Genomic DNA, 18,353 nt, shown 5'->3' on the forward strand with positions numbered 1-18,353 from the left:
GAAAATGAGTAGTTCTAGTCTGGTTCTATAAGCTCAATGGCAGTTGTTTTGTTTTGTTTTGTTTGCAAAACATAACAAAACATAACAGAACCATTAGCCCTTGTTGCATTCTATATAGATCAGGTTATTCTCACCTGATTCGTCCAAAATGTACAAAAACTAAATATTAAAAACAAAGACATGAAATCAATCACCTAGCTCTTTTTGGTGTCCTAATTTGCAGAAGATTTTCTATAGGCCAAAAATAACCAACACCCATCATAAAGCAAATTTAAGGCAAGCCTAAATAAAATACAACTGAAGTTCTTGAAATAATCTTCTATTTAAAATTTGATCTTTCAAAAGGAAAAGGTAAGCAAATAAGTAGAATATCTACCACAAGAAAGACAATAGTCACCAAAATTCCATGAAACTTCAATGTGATAAAAAAAATCATCTTTAAAAGTACATAAAAATGCTTTTAAAATCAGATAAACTTCTCCAAAAAGTGAAAAATCAAACTATAGAAGATTTCATCCCCCTCATCCTAAAATAGGATAAAATTTGAGGTATTAAAGTGGTTCTGAAATAGTCCTCTTCATCTGCAATTAACTATTTGAATAAGGAAGAGAGCTAATTCAAATTAGATTAAGATAGAACAGATCCTTCGGTACTTAAATGAATTCTCAGGTGAACATAAGACTGCCAGCTTATTTACAAAGTTGCAAGTGAAAAGATGATTACTCCATATTAGAGCACCCTAATTTATTCAGTTCTATTATCATATTAAAAAAACCTAAAGTATTTGTAAGAAAATGAGTTAGCAAAAGACATCACAGTGTTGGGGAAAAAATAGTATGAAAAAATTCTCCTTCTATAGCTGTGGTTCTCAACCTTCCTAATGCCACGACCCTTTAACACAGTTCCTCATGTTGTGGTGACTCCCAACCATAAAATTATTTTCGTTGCTACTTCATAACTATAATTTTTCTACTGTTATGAATCAGGTGACCCCGGTGAAAGGGTCGTTCGACACCCCCAAAGGAGTTGGGACTCACAGGTGGAGCACCACTGCTTTAGGGTATTGTCCTATCATTTGCATACAATGACTCCTGGTGAACTCATCATGTGTGTAAACTGTAACTGCTCTACTTGGTCTTTGTGACCATTCAGGAGTGGACTGCCAGGCCTATCTTCTGAGGCACCTCGGGGTGGGTTAAAAGCACTATCCTTTTAGCTAGTAGTTGAGTGCTTGACCATTTGCACTACTCAGGGGCTCCATAATTTGCATATAGAGAAGGCTTATGTTACAACAGTCCAAACAAAGATTTTAAAAATGTGTTCTAAAATATCCATATTACTTAAAAAACAAGGAAGACAGCCATATAAATTGTTTTTTTTTAAAATACTTACTGACACGGGAATGGTTACACTGTTAGTATAATTCTTATTTACATGCATAGGGGAAAAGATAAAATATACAAAGCAATATGAATAATAGCTCTTATTTTTTTAAAGTACACTTTTGCATTACTATTATGAAGAAAAGTCTAAATAAAATGAAGTGCAATATTCGGTAAGTAGGAACAGTTTCCTTACTTCTTCCAAATTATTCTTCTCAACCAATTTCCATCTTAGTCGAGCTTTCAAGCCTTTCAGTGTCTTCTTAATGGACAGCAAGTGATCCACACTGGGACTTTTATTTAACCATTCACTAATCTGCTTCTTAAACTAAGTGAAAAAAAAGTTACTAAATAATCATGGTGGCATTCATCAGTCAACATATTAACCACTTATCATTTCTCTACTAAAATTAAACTATTTATTGAGTTCAAAGTGAAATACAAAGAGATTCTCTAGTTTCAACAAAACAAACCTACCAATTGATTTCTTAATTATTCCCAATTTTCATAAGAAGAATATCAGAAAATCAAGATGCAAAGATAGCCAACTCCTTAAGACCAAGAAGCAGAAGCACAGTAAGCATGCATTGCCAATGGGATTTACACTAGAATTGCTAACAAGGATGCAAATTGAAATCACTTTTCCCAAAAGCAGTTTGACAACGAGGTATCACATTTTAAGAATATTCATTCTTTTGACTCACTGATTTAAAATGTAGGATTATAATTTCAGGAAATATACTCAAAATTGTGTACAAATATTGTATACAGTGTTATTTATGGTAAAATATAATTGGAGGTGTGCTTAATGTCCACACAAATGAAAGGTTAAGTAATATTGTACGTATCATATAAGGAATAATAATTTACCTATTCAAAATGACATCTAGGAAGAACTATTAAATCATATGGGAAGATACTCACAAGATATCAAGTGAAGAAAACATTTGATATATGTACCCATATAAATAACTAGTCAAAAAAGGAAATACAGGTGACCCTTGACTTAAATGTGGCCTTTTTTTACCCTTGAACAACTTGATTTTGTTCCATTTATATGTGAATTTTTAAAAACCCATTACTACATTATCAACTCTGCATGAACATTTTATCTCTCCAGTAAATCTCACACCACAGTAAAAAGTGATCTCTTGTAGTTCTTTCGTATTTGTTTCCATCTTGCTTAGTACACTATTGGAGACCTTAAATAGTGTACCCAGGATTATGTATTGAGCTGCAGTTCCAACCCACCAGCTACTCCTTGGAAGAAAGATGAAACTGTCTGATCCCATGCAATTGACAGCCTTGAATCGGGTTGCTAAGGGTCTGAATCCTCTCCACAGCAATGAGACCTTGACTAGAGCCATGGGACCCATATGAAGTACCACCAATGATGCTTGAAGTGCTCCCAAAAGGCTGGGTCAAGTCATAACCTTACAAGAAAGCTGCACTGTTTGACAGGTGCTACAGCTAGAGGTCTACAGCTGCAGCTGCCAATCATTTCAAGATAAATGCATCCAGCATAATAACCACTGTTAAAAAAAGAAAAGACAGTAAAGGAAGTTTGTGACGCCGATACTACAGCTATGTCAGCAAGTTAAAAAATTTGCCACTTTTTATGAAATAGCTTTTTATTGCATACTGAAAATGCAGCTTTTCTGTGAGTGCCATATATAATACATATATGGGGCCTTCAAAAATTTCAGGGAAAACTTCCATTGTCTTTTAATTCCATTTTTGCACAAACTTTTAGACTATACAGAAGATGTATTAATCAATTGTTTATGTTACTGATAAGGCTTCAAGTCAAACTATTAGTAATTAAGTTTGGGGGGTAGTCAAAAGTGAAATGGGTTTTCAAACTGTGTAGGGGATCGACACCCCTAGCTCCAGCATTGTTCAAGGGTCAACTGTGCTCCCACTAACAGTTACTATAGTTTAGGCTAAGAAGATTATGTTTCTATTTCTTATCTTTTCGTATCCGGCAAATTTTCTCCAATAAACTTGCATAAGGCGGAAAAAATTAGGATAAAAGTTATGCTTTTTTTAAAGGTATACTTTAAAGGGCAAAAGAAAGTCAAAGAATTTCAGACTTAGTCCAAAATACTTACTTTAACATAAGTCACCATTTTCCATTGTGTGGTGAATTTAATCATATACAACTAACAACAGTGATACTCTAGAAATAACAATTTACCTACACAGAGTATTAAGTTACTTAAGAAAAATACATCTGTCAAAAATGCAAGACATCAAACTCTAAAACCAATCAGAAAATATGTAATCCCACCTCAACACTCTCCTTGTACTTGGATTGTATTGTGGCAATGAGCTTTTCTTCTGAACGAATCTTTTGCAGTACTTGATTATATGTATTTAAAATGATTTCCTTGTCTGCATCACCTTGGTCCTAAATGAAATCACACACAGAATTATACACAAAGGCGTATCCAATATAATTACCAACTTCAATAGCAATGGGTTAACCTTCAGAGATAACACTTTTGACAAATTCTTTATTTTAAAAAAATATTTCTTAAACAGAAGTATTTCCTAGATGGAAGAGACTGAGATACCAAAGGTGTCCATGAGATATTCCTTCCCTTTGCAATGTTATTCATGATGCTGTCTGGTGTAAAGCATTAAAGAAAAAGGAAGAATACTAAGATAATAAACAGTATACAGAATGACAAAACTCACATAACTTTAGAAATCATCTATTAACAAGCACTTCCAAACTCAAGTTTAACCATCTAATACAGGGATATCTGACAAAAAGGGTAATACAATAGTGCTTAATGTATTCTGACAGGCAAATATAAATAAAATTTCAAAAAATAGAGTCAAATAAAATGAAAATTATCCCAGACACTTGAAAAGCAGACTGAATAGCTGGGAAAGAGCTTATGAGCAATGTTAATAAACAGCATTATCGATTTATTAGATAATATTATAAGTAAATCTCATGGGGTAGATGGTAATTCTATTAGTAGTACTGTTAATTTAGCCAACGGTATAGAATTAAAATACCGTTGAGAAAAAGGAAAGTAGACATGTTCAGGACAGCTTTTTACATTAAAATGCTTAGATAACTGAATTGTGCAGATTGAAAACTTAATGACTAGTTTACAAAAACTTGATATGGCAATATAGGACATTCACAATAGAGACAGGGGGATACTAATTAATTTTGTCTGCCCAGAGCTCTCAGATTCCCCTGAAAATTCCATAAAGTTTAAAGAGTCTTTTCTTTTAATCAATGGATATGACAACATCAAGAATCAAATTATCTGATTCACTCAGATTAAAAGGAATTTTGTTAAAATTAAACATCGGATCTTTTAAGATGTCTAATGTCCTATTAAAATACCACCCTAGGGAAAAATAAGATTTTCATATGTAAGATTACTGCTAACACCAGTCACAATTTTCCAACTAGCAAAAAAAAAAAAACACCAAAAAACCCCACATTATTAACACTTCACAAATAGCAAGACAAACCATACAGTATGAAAGGAAGCAATAATAGACTACCAACACTCACAATCAGAGACATTTCCAGCTCTTTGCAGATACATGCCTCAGTGTTCTCTAGGATTTCATCAATATTATCAATTGTGTCTTCGGCAGTAAATGATCCTTCCGCAGTTAGATCAAAAACCTTATTTGCAAATATAAAAGCACAAAATATCATATAGAACAATTTCAATTTGTATTCCATATATCTTTACATCTGGGAGTAAAGCATTAGCCTGTGCACTGGGCAATGAACTGAAAATGAAGGCACACAGAAAGAATATCCTCCCTCATAAATCTCAGGGACTTTTAGGTGTGTGAGAAGAGACCCCACACATCTAAAGAGACCTCTTATTTTTAAGCAAGAAGAGTGGAGAGAGGCCAATCCAAAGGGAAGGTCTATGGACAGCAGATGAGACCAAGAAGATGATTTTTGAGAAGAGTCAAAGAACGAGTCTGGTTGAGAGTCTGGTGGCCTATTTCTGACAGGTAGAAGGCACACGCACACACTATCATCTTTTGAAGGAAGAAGAGACGTAATCATACCTGGGATTTGCTAATACTGACTACTATGGAGACATCTGAAGGTGAAAAGTTGAAAATGTCATACAGAATGGATTCCAATCAAATTAGGAAAGCAATGCTGTTTTTATGAAGAAATAAACTTTATAATAAAGATGTTATAAAGAATGAAATCAGGAATAAAAATATAAGATGTAGCACTTAGAAGCCATAAGCAGTCACTTTTATTTTAGATTAACTATTCAATGTAATGATTATAAAGTTCTAGATAAGGGAAACAGCTGTGGAAATCGAAAGGAAAAGTAGCTACAACTTGTTAACTAACCGGGGAGAAGCATGTTTATAATCAATAACAAGAGAAATGCCAAGAAATAACTGAATTGTGTAAAAACATTAACCAGAAAGTGCCAAAACCAAGAAATGCTCAAAGTAGCTGGGAATGAAAGACTTCCCCTCTACTCCCCAGTAAAGCTAGAATGTAGATCTGTAAGTTAATCCACAGACAACAGGCAAGGCACCATAAGGGTGTTCATGCCTTTTTGAACAAGTCATAAAGCAGAGAGAAGAGCACAGACATTAGGCCAAAGCTGACTTAGGGCTCTGACTATATTTTGCTAAACCATATGCCCCAAGGCTTCCGGAAAATAGCATGGCATCCTTTACTGATAATAAGTAAGAGCCAAAACAGAAGGACCTGTGGAAAATCTTTTACATTATCTAATATTAACTGAGACTGCTCTCAATTTGAAATAGCTTTAATGTTTTTAAAGTGGTTGAAACTTAATAGATGATGTCCAGGTAGTATCACCCACCCAGTGCTCCAGTTGTTAGATCAGAAAATTATGAGGTACGGAGATCAATATTGGGAGACTGGGTGCTAAAAACAGATTCAGTGTACTAGGTCTGGTTTAGACCACCCCCTACGATTTTCACCCAGGGAGCAATTGGAGAACTTGCTGAAACACTCTAAATTCACCTTGTATGCCCTCGGTTTCTGCTAATCCCTCGTCAGAGCCAACGGGATGGCATACACCACCCATAGCTATGCCCAAGATCCAAGACCTACAGCATGCAGTAATTTCCCAGGCTGCTGTCTAAAGGTGGTCATAACCCTAGACTCTCAGAGAGCCTCTGAGAACTAGCCACAAGACCTCATACCAGAGTTCCCCTCTCTGCTATCCTCCCTGCTCCTGCATTCATTCTCAGGCTTTCCATCTCCCCTCCCCAGCCAGGAATGGAGTGACTACATTCGCTACCCCCTGGTGCCCTCTCCCCAGCTACACACCTACCTGTATGGGTAACAATACATAATTAGACTAATTTGCAGCCATTGAAGAGCCCCTGGGATATTTACCCATGACAGAAAGCTGAATCCCAGAGCACAGCCTGCAGAGCTGTGCAGGAGAGAACCTGGAGTGACACAGGAGTGCAACTGGAAGAAAATTCAGATCCAGTTGGCACCAAATTCACTCAGCTAATCTGGTTCCCCTTCCCTGGAGACACATTACAGCACAGCCCTCATACTAGGGCACGCCCAAGCCCATTTTGAGAAAAAAAAAATTAAAAACACTTTCAATCCCAGGCTGTGTTCCTTTGAATGTAACCCACCAGAAACCTGGGTCATCAGCATAGCATTGGACATAAAAAAACAGGCAAAATTAATCCCTGGAGCACAGGCTGGGATTTTAAAAAAACAACAACAGCTGTAAAGCAAACCGATGCTGAAAGATACAGTCAAAGCAAAAAACCAGCTCTACCAGTTTTGGGCTTCACAGAGAGTCTGAAAGTCTGCAAACAGTGGCCAGAAAGTCCAGAACAGGCCCGCCCAAACCCTGCCCAGGGGCATACCTAGTCGCTGGCCTCAGCCAACCCTCCGAAGACTTCACTGCTGCCTCCACTGAGTCACCACAACACCTCACTTACACAGCAGTCGGACCCATGACCACAGTATGCCACAGATAGTCCCAAAAACTATTCTTACTAGTCTCACAGCAAAAGAACTCAGGGTCACTTGGTTTCCCAGGAACATGGCTCTGAGTTCTTCCAAAACGACACATAGAAAGCAACATACCACAACACCCGCAACAAGAAAACAAGAAAAACAAAAGGCAACAGCAGAAGTCCTGAACCTAACGATGTTCGACAGATGTTTATCTTCCACAAAAGAAATCTTCAGAATGCCGCTTAGAGTAATATAGGATATGAGGGAAGCAATGCAGAATAAGGACACACTGATAGAGCAGATGCAGTCCATGACAGGGGATGAAGTCCACATACCAAAGGAAAATCCAAGAACTAATGGATGAGGTAACAGAAGCAAAACACAGATAATGGACCTCCTCAACAGACAAGAAGAGAAAGAGAATCATATCATACCACTTATCTCGAGGACAACCAGGCAGTCTTCAACAAACAGAAACAAACAAAATAATCCATGTGGTGGAAGAAAACCTGAGAACAATGAAAGATGCTATGAGGAGTAACAATATTTAAATAATTGTTCTTCCGGAACAAGACAAAATGAAGAAGTCATCAGTTAAATTAGCAAGGGAATTCCTGGAAGCAAACTTCCCCACCTTAATAAATGAGAACCAGACATTCATACAGGAAGCAGAGAGGACACCAATTAGACTAGGAAGACAGCCCAGAAAGAACTCACCGAGGCACATAATAGTCAAATTATCCAACTTCAAGGAAAAAAAGAAAATTTTAAAGCAGCAAGAGAAAAAGGGCAGTCATATACAATGGGACTCAGATAAGAATATGCTCAGCCCTATCAACAGATACCATGAAGAGTAGGAGTAAAATCTTCCGAGAGCTGAAAGAAAATAAATGCCAACCTGAGAATTCTCTACCCTGCCAAACTATCTATTAAGATAGATAGTGAGGTAAAAGTTTTCCCAGACAAGGAAAAACTCAAAAGAATATGCCATTAAGACACCCAACCCCGCGGAAAATCTTTGCTAATTCACTGTGGTAAGAAGACCAACATCCACCAAGCGCAAACAGAAGACTGCCATATAGAACAATTCCATCTAGAAGTCAGCACACGGAAAATAATTACCAAGATAACATTGGCCCGGCAGGAAAAGAAGGCAAAAATGAAGTCCCTCACATAAACATAGCACAATGACGTGAATGGAGATAGGAAAACAACCAACACTAGAGGTACAAGACGACAGCAATGAATGCACACATGGTGGTAATAACTGAATGTCAATGGCCTGAATTTTCCCATTAAAAGACAAAGATTAGCAGACTGACTCAGAAAACATAACCCATCAATCTGTTGCCTCCAAGAGACACATCTTAAACTGGCAGACAAAAATAGATTAAGAATAAAAGGCTGACAGAAAATATACCAGACAAACAGCAATTTTTAAAAAGCAGAGGTTGCAATCCTAATCTCCAACAAAATTTACCTCAAAGTGGAAACCATAACAAGAAACAAGGATGTGCACTATATAATGCTCAAAGGATCAGTAAACCAGGAACCAGTGAGCATAATAAATATACACATGCCTAACGAGAAAACTCATAGAACTATTCAAAAGATGAAAAGAGAAATCACAGACTCAATAATCACAATAGGTGACTTTAACACACTGCTATCAGAGAAAGATCACTGGGGAAAGAACCTAAGCAAGGAGGCTACAGAGATAAACACTACAATTAAGCGAATGGACCTGACAGAGATATATAGAACTATCCATCCAAATGCAAAAAAAAGTCACATTCTTTTCAAGGGCACATAGCTCATTTTCAAAAATATGCTAGGATACAAGTTGAGCCTGAGTAAATTCAAACAGAGAGAGCACTCAAATGTCCCTCTCAAACCACCATACCATAAAACTGGAGATCAAAAAAAGATGACCAGGAAAACAAGGGCAAACAACTGGAGGATGTATAATGATCTTCTGCGACACAAATGGGTACTGACCCAGATCAGATAGGAAAATAGGAAGTTTCTAGAAACTAATGAGAAAGCGAATACAATGTACTAAAACCTATGGGATACAGCTAAAACAGTTATCAGAGAAGTCTGATAGTGATTAATGCATATATGAAAATGGAAGAGAAACTTATGACTTACTCTCAGCTGATATTCAGGTCAGCTTATACTCAAGTACATACAGTAATGAAAATCAGGACAGTTAATCAAGTGGAAGACAATAGAACAATGCAAAAAGCTGTTTCTTTCAAAGGATAAAGAGAATCAACAGATGACTGGCCAAACGTAACCAATAAAAGGGAGGACCAAACATCAATAGCCTTGATAAAACAGGGGGAAAGCACAATGAACCTTATGTTAGTCTGGATAGACTAGAGAAACAAATTCATACACATTCATATGTGTACGAGAGTTTTATATAAAAGAGAAATGTATATTGAGAAAACAACCCAGCCCAGTCCAGATCAAGTCCAAAAATCCAGTATTACTCCATATACCGATACTAGCCCATAAATTCCTCTTTAGACTCATGCAGCCATGCGATGACACCAAATGCAGGAAGATCACAAGCCAGGGTACAAAGTCTCATGCATCCAGGAATGGTAGAAGCATCTCAGTAATGGCGTGGGTCTCCACATGGCTCCTCCAGCTTCAAGGCACTAGCTGCCATTAGTCTGTCTCCAGGTGGCTTGTCAACAAGAATGTTTCGCAGGGAGCGAGCCAGTGTTTCTCCTCCAGCGAGCCATTTATCTCCTTAACGCCTCCAAATAAGGTCCTCAAGCTGTAACCTGATTGACAGGCTAAACTCCACCCCTTCACTCTGAATACTCTCAAACTGACAAGATTATCTAACTACCAAAGGCCACAACAAGAGTAAAAGGATAATCACAAAGTACTATGAAAGTGTATATTCTAGTGAATTCCACAACATGGAAGACATGGGCAAATATTTGGGAAAACAATTCCTATCTAGATTATCTCAGCTAGAAGTCAAGAACCTCAACAGACCCATAGCAAATGAAGAAATAGATATGGTTATCAGGAAACAACCAATGGAAAAAAGCTCCCAGACCAGACAGCTTCGCAGGAGAATTCTACCAAGCATTCAGGAAAGAGCTGACACCAATCCTCCACAAATTATTCCAGAGCATAGAAAAATATGACAGACTCTCAAACTCATTCTAGGAAGCCAGTATAACTTTGATACCCAAACCAGGCAAGGATATCACAGGAATAGAGAACTACAGACCAATATCTCTATAGCTACAAGTGCTATGTTAGTCTGGGTAGACTAGAGAAACAAATTCATACACACTCATATGTGAATAAGAAAGAGGTTTATATACAAGAGTAATTGAGTATTGAGAACATGGCCTAGCCCAGTCCAGATCAAGTCCCTAAGTCCAAAATTAGCCCAATTTGACACTTGCACTTCACTCTTTAGCCATATATCATGTTCACACAAACAATAAAAAAATCATATCTGCACCTAACAGGATAAAACTAAAATACATATAATTCATTATGTGCTATCCTCATTTAAACATAACATTCTATAAGTGAACAAAACAAAATATATCCTATGCCTATCAACTGCAGTGAAGTAATACCCACACCTTAATCCTATAATCCTATGAATATATTCCCACACCTATGAAAGACTGTAAGCCAGCCACTTCATCCCTTTATCTGCCCCATTTTGGGTACCAAATGTCTATACTGCCCACTTATATCAACCCAGTGCTCTAAGGAGACAATCATATTCTTTGATGTGAAGAATCTTCATTCCAGTTGGAACCTTGTAAAATCCACATCCATAATCAAAGTCAAATCAGGACAAGCCATCCATAAAGTCTGCAGCAATATGCACCAGTTCACAGGCTTAAATATCTTCTCTTCATCTAGTCAGGTTTTGGTCAATTCATTGTGGGCCACCTCACTCAACCTTGCCAGGGTTTCCAATGTTAGCCTTGCCTTACAACAGCAGTTCTCAACCTGTGGGTCACGACCCCGGAAAGGGTCCTCTAAGGCTATCGGAAAACACATATTTCTGATGGTCTTGGGAACCGAGACACTGCTCCTCTATCCGTCTCCAGGCAGGTCAGTCCACCCACATGCAGATACACATATGTATACAGATACATACTCGTAGCCGCTGTGGAGACTGTTAGCCATGCTACACCATACTTCAAGACAAAATTTCATTTATTTGTAATTATAAATATTTTATAATATATAATTACATATTGTCTTGTGCTTTAATTATGCTCAATTTGTAACAATGAAAATACATCCTACATATCAGACTTTACATTACAATTCCTAACAGTAGCAAAATTACAGTTGTGAAGTAGCAACGAAAATAATTTTATGGTTGGGGGGTTACCACACCATGCGGAACTGTATTAAATGGTCGCTGCATTAGGAAGGTTGAAAACCACTGCCTTAGACCAGGGCGCCATCACAAATTCTCAACAACCTTAACCTTCTTGTGCTAGGTCATGAACTTCAGACTAGTCAACCTGATCTTGTCTTTTCTAGTTCCTGTGAACTAGGTCCACATATGTCAGTGGTCAGACTCAACCCGTCTCTTTATTCCTGCATGTCTCACACTTCCACTCAACAAGTGGATCTACGTGGTCACCTAGCAAGCTTCCTTTAACTTTCAGTCCTAGAGAGGAGTTTTCGTCATGGCTCCAGATTTTTGCCAGCTTCTGACCAAAACCACTAGAGTTCAAACTTCAAATCCAAAGAGTTCCCTTTTTTCTTCAATCTGTCAACAGCCCCTAGGCATGTCTCTTCACCTTTGAATGTCCTCAGTACTCAAAAGCACTGGATGGGGCTTATCTTTTCAGTGACTTCTTTTGCAGGCGTGTCCTAAACCCATTTAAGAATCCAAGCTCAATGGCTGAAGACAAGTGGCCTTACAAGCTCTCTATTTTCATACTTCTCAATAAACATTTCTGTCAATCATTATATCAATAATAAACAGAAAAAAATCAGTAGAAACAAAGTAGAATTATATACTAAACCCAATTCATAAAACAGTCAAGTTCAATCCTTATTTAGCTATCTAAATCCTTATCTACACTATTTTATTTATACAAAAATATGGGAATAGGCCTCTTGGGAGTTTCAAGCTAGAGCCAGGCTTTCTGTCAGCCATTTTACTTAAGCAGCATGTTTTCTGAGACAAACAGTGATGTCTACCCGAGCTCAAAATATACATTAATCACATTCCTTTTTGCCATTTCACATAGGAATAACCAAGCACTACAACCAAACAAAATAATCAAAATTTTAACTTTCCAGTCTTCCCAGAAAACAACCAGTAAAACTGTATGACCATATCTCACTTCTGGCTAGCCAAGGAAGGTACACTACCATGAGGGAGAGGTCAAACAAACACCCACTCTCCATATTTATGATTTGTTTCTCCAGGACTCCACTCCCAGGGTTGGTCTACCTGTGGTAGTTACATAATCTGGTGTCACTTTGGGACGTGAGAGGATTAAGAGTGAAGGGGTGGAATCTAGTCTGTCAATCATAGTCAATGAGGCCTCTGTGTGGGCATGGCCTTCTGAGAATTCTGGGGATTCTTGGATTTCCTCCTTGGAAGCAGGAGCCACTTCTCTCTCTCTACTCCCTCTCTGAGAGAAACTCTATTGACAAGACACATGGTGCTATACCCTGGGAGCTGGAGAAGCTACATGGACCTACCTGATGCAACCAGACCTCTGGAGCCAGAGAAGTCTCGTAAAGACCCCTGCCAGTGCTGAGATGCTTACAACGCCACTGGATCCACAAGACTTCCAACCCACTGGCCGGTGTTCCTCCTGCATTCTGCATCATTGCAAGTATTTCATAAATCTGAAGAGGACTTTATAGATTGGTCTTAGTTTTGGACTTATAGACATGATCAGGACTGGGCTGGGCCATTTTCTCAACATTCAATTGCTCATATATATAAACTTCTTTCTTATTCACATGTGTTTCTATAAATTTGTTTCTCTAGTCAACCCAGACTAACACAGATGCAAAAGTCCTTAACAAAATATTGACCAATAGAATACAAAAGTATATAAAACATATCATCCATCATGATCAGGTGGGATTCATTCCAGGGATACAGGGATGGTTCAACATCTGAAAATCCATCAACATAATCTATCACACAGATAAGGAAAAAGATATGACCCACATGATAATATCAATAAATGTAGAAAAAGCATTTGGCAACATCCAACACCCATTCCTAATAAAGACACTCAAGAAGATAGGAATGGAAGGAAAATTCCTCAAGTCAATACAAGCTGTTTATGAAAAAGCCAACATCATAGTCCATGGAGAAAAGACGAAAACAATGCAACTGAAAAATGGGAGCAGATTCCCCTTGTTCCCACTTCTATCCAGCATCATACTGGAGGGTCCTAGCTAACAACATAAGGCAGCAGAAGGGCATTAGAGCTCCATCTAAGAGAGGAGAGGTGACACTATCGCTATTTGCAGACTACATGCTACTATACACTGAAAAGCCAAAAAATCCACAACAGGAGTACTGGCAGCAAGAGAGGAATATGGAAGGGTTGCAGGATACAAGATCAACAAACAGAAGTCTATTCTTTTGCTATATACATTGGACAAGACCACAAAAGAGGAGATCAAAAAGGCAGTACCCTTCACAATAGCCAAGAACAAATTGAAATATCTGGAAGATATACCTAACCAAAAAAACAAAAAGTGACCTCCACAAATGGAAAAATATCCCATGCTCATCGATCAGAAAGCTCAATATAGTAGAGATGTCACTCTTAGCCAAGACACTATATAAGTTTAATGCTATCCCGATTCAAACACCAACAACCTTCTTCAAAGAATTGGAAAAACTGACCACCAATCTCATATGATGAGGAAAGAAACCCAAAATTAGCAGAGAACTCAAGAGGAAGGATGTAGTCAGAGGGCTTGCTTCATCTGACTTTAACATGCCTACTATACAGCCACACTGGTCAAAACAGTGTGGTAATGAATAATGACAGATACTCAGACCAATGGAAAATAACAGAAATAGCAGAAATAAAGCCATCAGCATATAGGCAACTGATCTTCGACAAGGGCCCAAAAGGCATCAAGTGGGAAGTGGATGCCATCTTTAACAAGTGATACTGGAAATGATGGATCTCCACCTGTAGAAAAATGAAACATGCACAAGAACAAACTCAAGGTGGATCATAGACCTAGAATTAGAATCCCAAACTATCGGGACCATCAACAAAGGAATTGGGACAAACCTAAGAACCTCAGTGCAGGGAATACATAGGTTAACTGAAATAGAGAAGGGTACACACACAGGTGAAACTGAAATCTACAAGTAGGATATACTAAGGAGACACCTGTGTGCATCAAAAGACTTCACTGAGAGTATCAAGAGAACCCACAGACCAGGAGAGGATTTTTAGTAATGACTCAATAGACAAAGGATTTATTACTGAAATCCACAATACCCACCTAGCCTGAAAAAAGAAAAAAACAGTTACAAGTGGGCAAATGACATGAACAGAAGAAGTCTCACTAGGGAAGAGTCCCGACAAATGACATGAACAGAAGAAGTCTCACTAGGGAAGAGTCCCGACAAATGACATGAACAGAAGAAGTCTCACTAGGGAAGAGTCCCGGCAAATGACATGAACAGAAGAAGTCTCACTAGGGAAGAGTCCCGACAAATGACATGAACAGAAGAAGTCTCACTAGGGAAGAGTCCCGACAAATGACATGAACAGAAGAAGTCTCACTAGGGAAGAGTCCCGACAAATGACAGGAACAGAAGAAGTCTCACTAGGGAAGAGTCCCGACAAATGACATGAACAGAAGAAGTCTCACTAGGGAAGAGTCCCGACAAATGACAGGAACAGAAGAAGTCTCACTAGGGAAGAGTCCCGACAAATGACAGGAACAGAAGAAGTCTCACTAGGGAAGAGTCCCGACAAATGACAGGAACAGAAGAAGTCTCACTAGGGAAGAGTCCCGACAAATGACAGGAACAGAAGAAGTCTCACTAGGGAAGAGTCCCGACAAATGACATGAACAGAAGAAGTCTCACTAGGGAAGAGTCCCGACAAATGACATGAACAGAAGAAGTCTCACTAGGGAAGAGTCCCGACAAATGACATGAACAGAAGAAGTCTCACTAGGGAAGAGTCCCGACTGGCCATTAAACATATGAGAAAACGCTCCGTTTCATTAGTCATCAGAGAAACGCCCATGAAAACAACCGTGAGAAACACCGAACACCCTTGAGGGCAACCCAGGTCAGAAAATCAGTGAGCAACAAAAATTGGAGGGGATGTGGCGAGATGGGGACTCTCCTCCACTGCTGGTGATCGTGTAGATACGCATAGCCTCAGTGAAAAGCCATCTGCCGATATTTAAAGCAAATGAAACTGAGCTACCTTATAACCCAGCAATCCCTCTCTCAGGATATACCCAGAAAAGTAAGAAATAGACCAGGACCAGTTGTCTGCGCTCCAATGTTTATTATGGTGCAATTCACAGTTGGAAAGAATTGCAAACAACCTAAATTTCTATCAAAAGATGAGTGGATTAGAAAACTCTGGCACATACACACAATGGAGTACTAGCCAATCACAAAGGACAAGTACAACATGAGTCCGCTGAGGTAAGTATAAACAGCACAGCAGGTATAGAAAAAAAGGCCACTATCTCACATGATATGGGTTGAGGGTCAGGCAATCGGGCAGGGTACAGACCAAACCCAAGGATGTGCATGTCATCCCAACATAAAGAAGGGGAAAGCGAGGGGTTAAAACAAAGAGGGAGAGGATGGTATTGAGGGAGCAGAGCACAGCCACCCATGGGGAGGGTGTTATGTCTCCACAAAAATGGGAGAGTTGAGTACAGACCCCACCACAGCACACCAAACCTTGAATAACTCAGAACAGAGAGGTTACAGGACCCACCCCAATGAGAACCAAACTGACCCCTCCCTAGAAGTATGTGCTACAGAGGACACTAAACCTAAGGTTGGGGAGAGGGGCTGGCCTGCTGTGCCCACAGGGAAACAAACCAGGAAGGAAAAAGAGAGAGCCTAGACTCCATACTAGCACACCAAACCCTGAGGACGCAGTCCCTGCACGGGGCTGCTAAGATGCGAGAGGACTGTACGGCCCACAACAGCTCAAGACATGATGTTCCCCCACTGGAGCATATCGAGACAGAGGACAATAATGGGGACACACTGCAGGGAGTGAGTCCAGTCTGACCTCCAGAACATAACAGATCAGCAATGGCAGCACAGCAATGTCACAAAGCCCGAGGAGCCTCCAAAATAGACTTCAGGCTAGGAGGGGCAGTTCCTGAACTCCCCAGGACTGGTGGGGAGATAGTCAAAAAGGTCAGCAGACATACCTGGAATTGTATGCTTTGTCATTGTTTTGCTAGGGTTTTTCTTTTTCTTTTTGTTTGTCTCCATTATTGTTGTTTTGCCTACCTATATAAGATAGGCATGGGAAGCAAGCCCAAGGAGAAAGCAACAGGATCAGTGGTTCCGGAGGGACTTGTTAGGGGGAGGAGGCTGGGAAAGGGAGCAGAGTACGCAAACAAGGCCATAGACAGGGGAACAACCAAAGAATTAAAATAAACAATGAGGAAGATGTAGAGATCCTGATGCTCTTGGAGCAACAACAATCTAGCTGAGAGGAATTACTAAGAGGCAGAAGAAGGGCAAGCATGATGGTAGGGCAGGAGGAAGGTAAAAGGAACCAGAGGGTGTCTAGGAAGGAAAGCTGTGGATAGAGGTATAAACAGGTGTGTACATATGTAAATACATTAATTCATAAAAATAGAGGTATTGGCCTATGTACATATATTTATATGCCAATACATTGAGGAGGTGGATGGACTTTGGACATCTGCTCAAGCCCTCCCTCAACAAAAGATCACTTAGTTCTAATAACCTAGAATTCTGTAATGCTCACCTTCCCAACACAATCACTGATGTCAAAATGAGCACATAAACAAGTGTGGTGAAGAAAGCTGATGATGCCTGCCTATCAAAAGATAAAGTGTCTAGGGTCTTAAACACTTGAAGTTAAACAAGTGGCCATCTAGCAGAAAAGCAACAAGCTCACACAGAATAAGTACACCAGCCTGTGTGATCACGAGGTGTTAACAGAATCAGGTAACAGGCATCAGAAGACACACACACACACCCGACCCCCCTCCCCAGAAAAACAACATATTGTTTAGAATGAGGAGAATTAGAGCAGAAACCCAAATCCCATCTATAGACAATAGGACATCCCCTCCCAGAAGGGTCACAAGAAATGGATGAGTCAACCAGGGTGCAGTATAGCACCGATGATACACACAATATTCCTCTGGTTCTTTGAGGCTTCCTCACCCCCATCATCCTAACACCAATCCTGGCTTTCAGTTCTGGCTAGGCTGGAGCATGGTACAGATAAGAGCTCATGACACTCAGAATCCAGATCAGATAAAGCCCTCAGGTACTAAAATGGGAGTAGCAAAAACAGAAATGAGAGGTTAGGGGGAAGGCGGGGGGGGGAGGGAAGAAGGGGGACTCAATTGCAATGATCAAAGCATTAACAAATACCCCCAAGGGGGACAAAAAACAGAAACATGCTTGAAAGGAAACAGCGGTCAGTGTAAGATATGAAAATAATAATAATTTTTAATTTATCAAGGGTTCACGAGGGTGGGAGGGTAGGGGAAGGAGGGAAAAAGAGCTGATACCAAGGGCTCAAGCAGAAAATGTTCTGAAAATGATGATGGCAACATATGTACAAATGTGTTTGATACAATTGATGAATGGATTGCTATAAGCAATTTAGTAATAATAAATAAATATTTAAGAGTTGTAAAAGCCCCCAAAAAATCTTTTAAAAAATACTATAAAAGACCCATACACTGTTACAGAATTAAAATACAACTTTAAACATGAC

At 39.1% G+C, this 18,353-nt stretch overlaps 1 protein-coding gene across 3 annotated transcripts in view; it reads right to left on the reverse strand.

The window, feature by feature from the left end:
- STK31 (serine/threonine kinase 31) overlaps positions 1-18,353 on the reverse strand; it is an 83,783-nt gene that overhangs the window by 23,420 nt on the left and 42,010 nt on the right. For all 3 annotated transcript variants that reach the window (XM_075558288.1, XM_075558286.1, XM_075558285.1), the window contains exons 13-15: positions 4,927-5,043; positions 3,673-3,792; positions 1,579-1,710 (exon numbers count right to left, since the gene is read on the reverse strand). In XM_075558288.1, coding sequence (XP_075414403.1) covers positions 1,579-1,710; positions 3,673-3,792; positions 4,927-5,043 — 369 coding nt within the window. The remainder of the gene's footprint in view (positions 1-1,578; positions 1,711-3,672; positions 3,793-4,926; positions 5,044-18,353) is intronic.

This window comes from Tenrec ecaudatus, chromosome 9 (assembly GCF_050624435.1).
Source record: "Tenrec ecaudatus isolate mTenEca1 chromosome 9, mTenEca1.hap1, whole genome shotgun sequence".
In the NCBI taxonomy this organism is placed as follows: domain Eukaryota; kingdom Metazoa; phylum Chordata; class Mammalia; order Afrosoricida; family Tenrecidae; genus Tenrec; species Tenrec ecaudatus.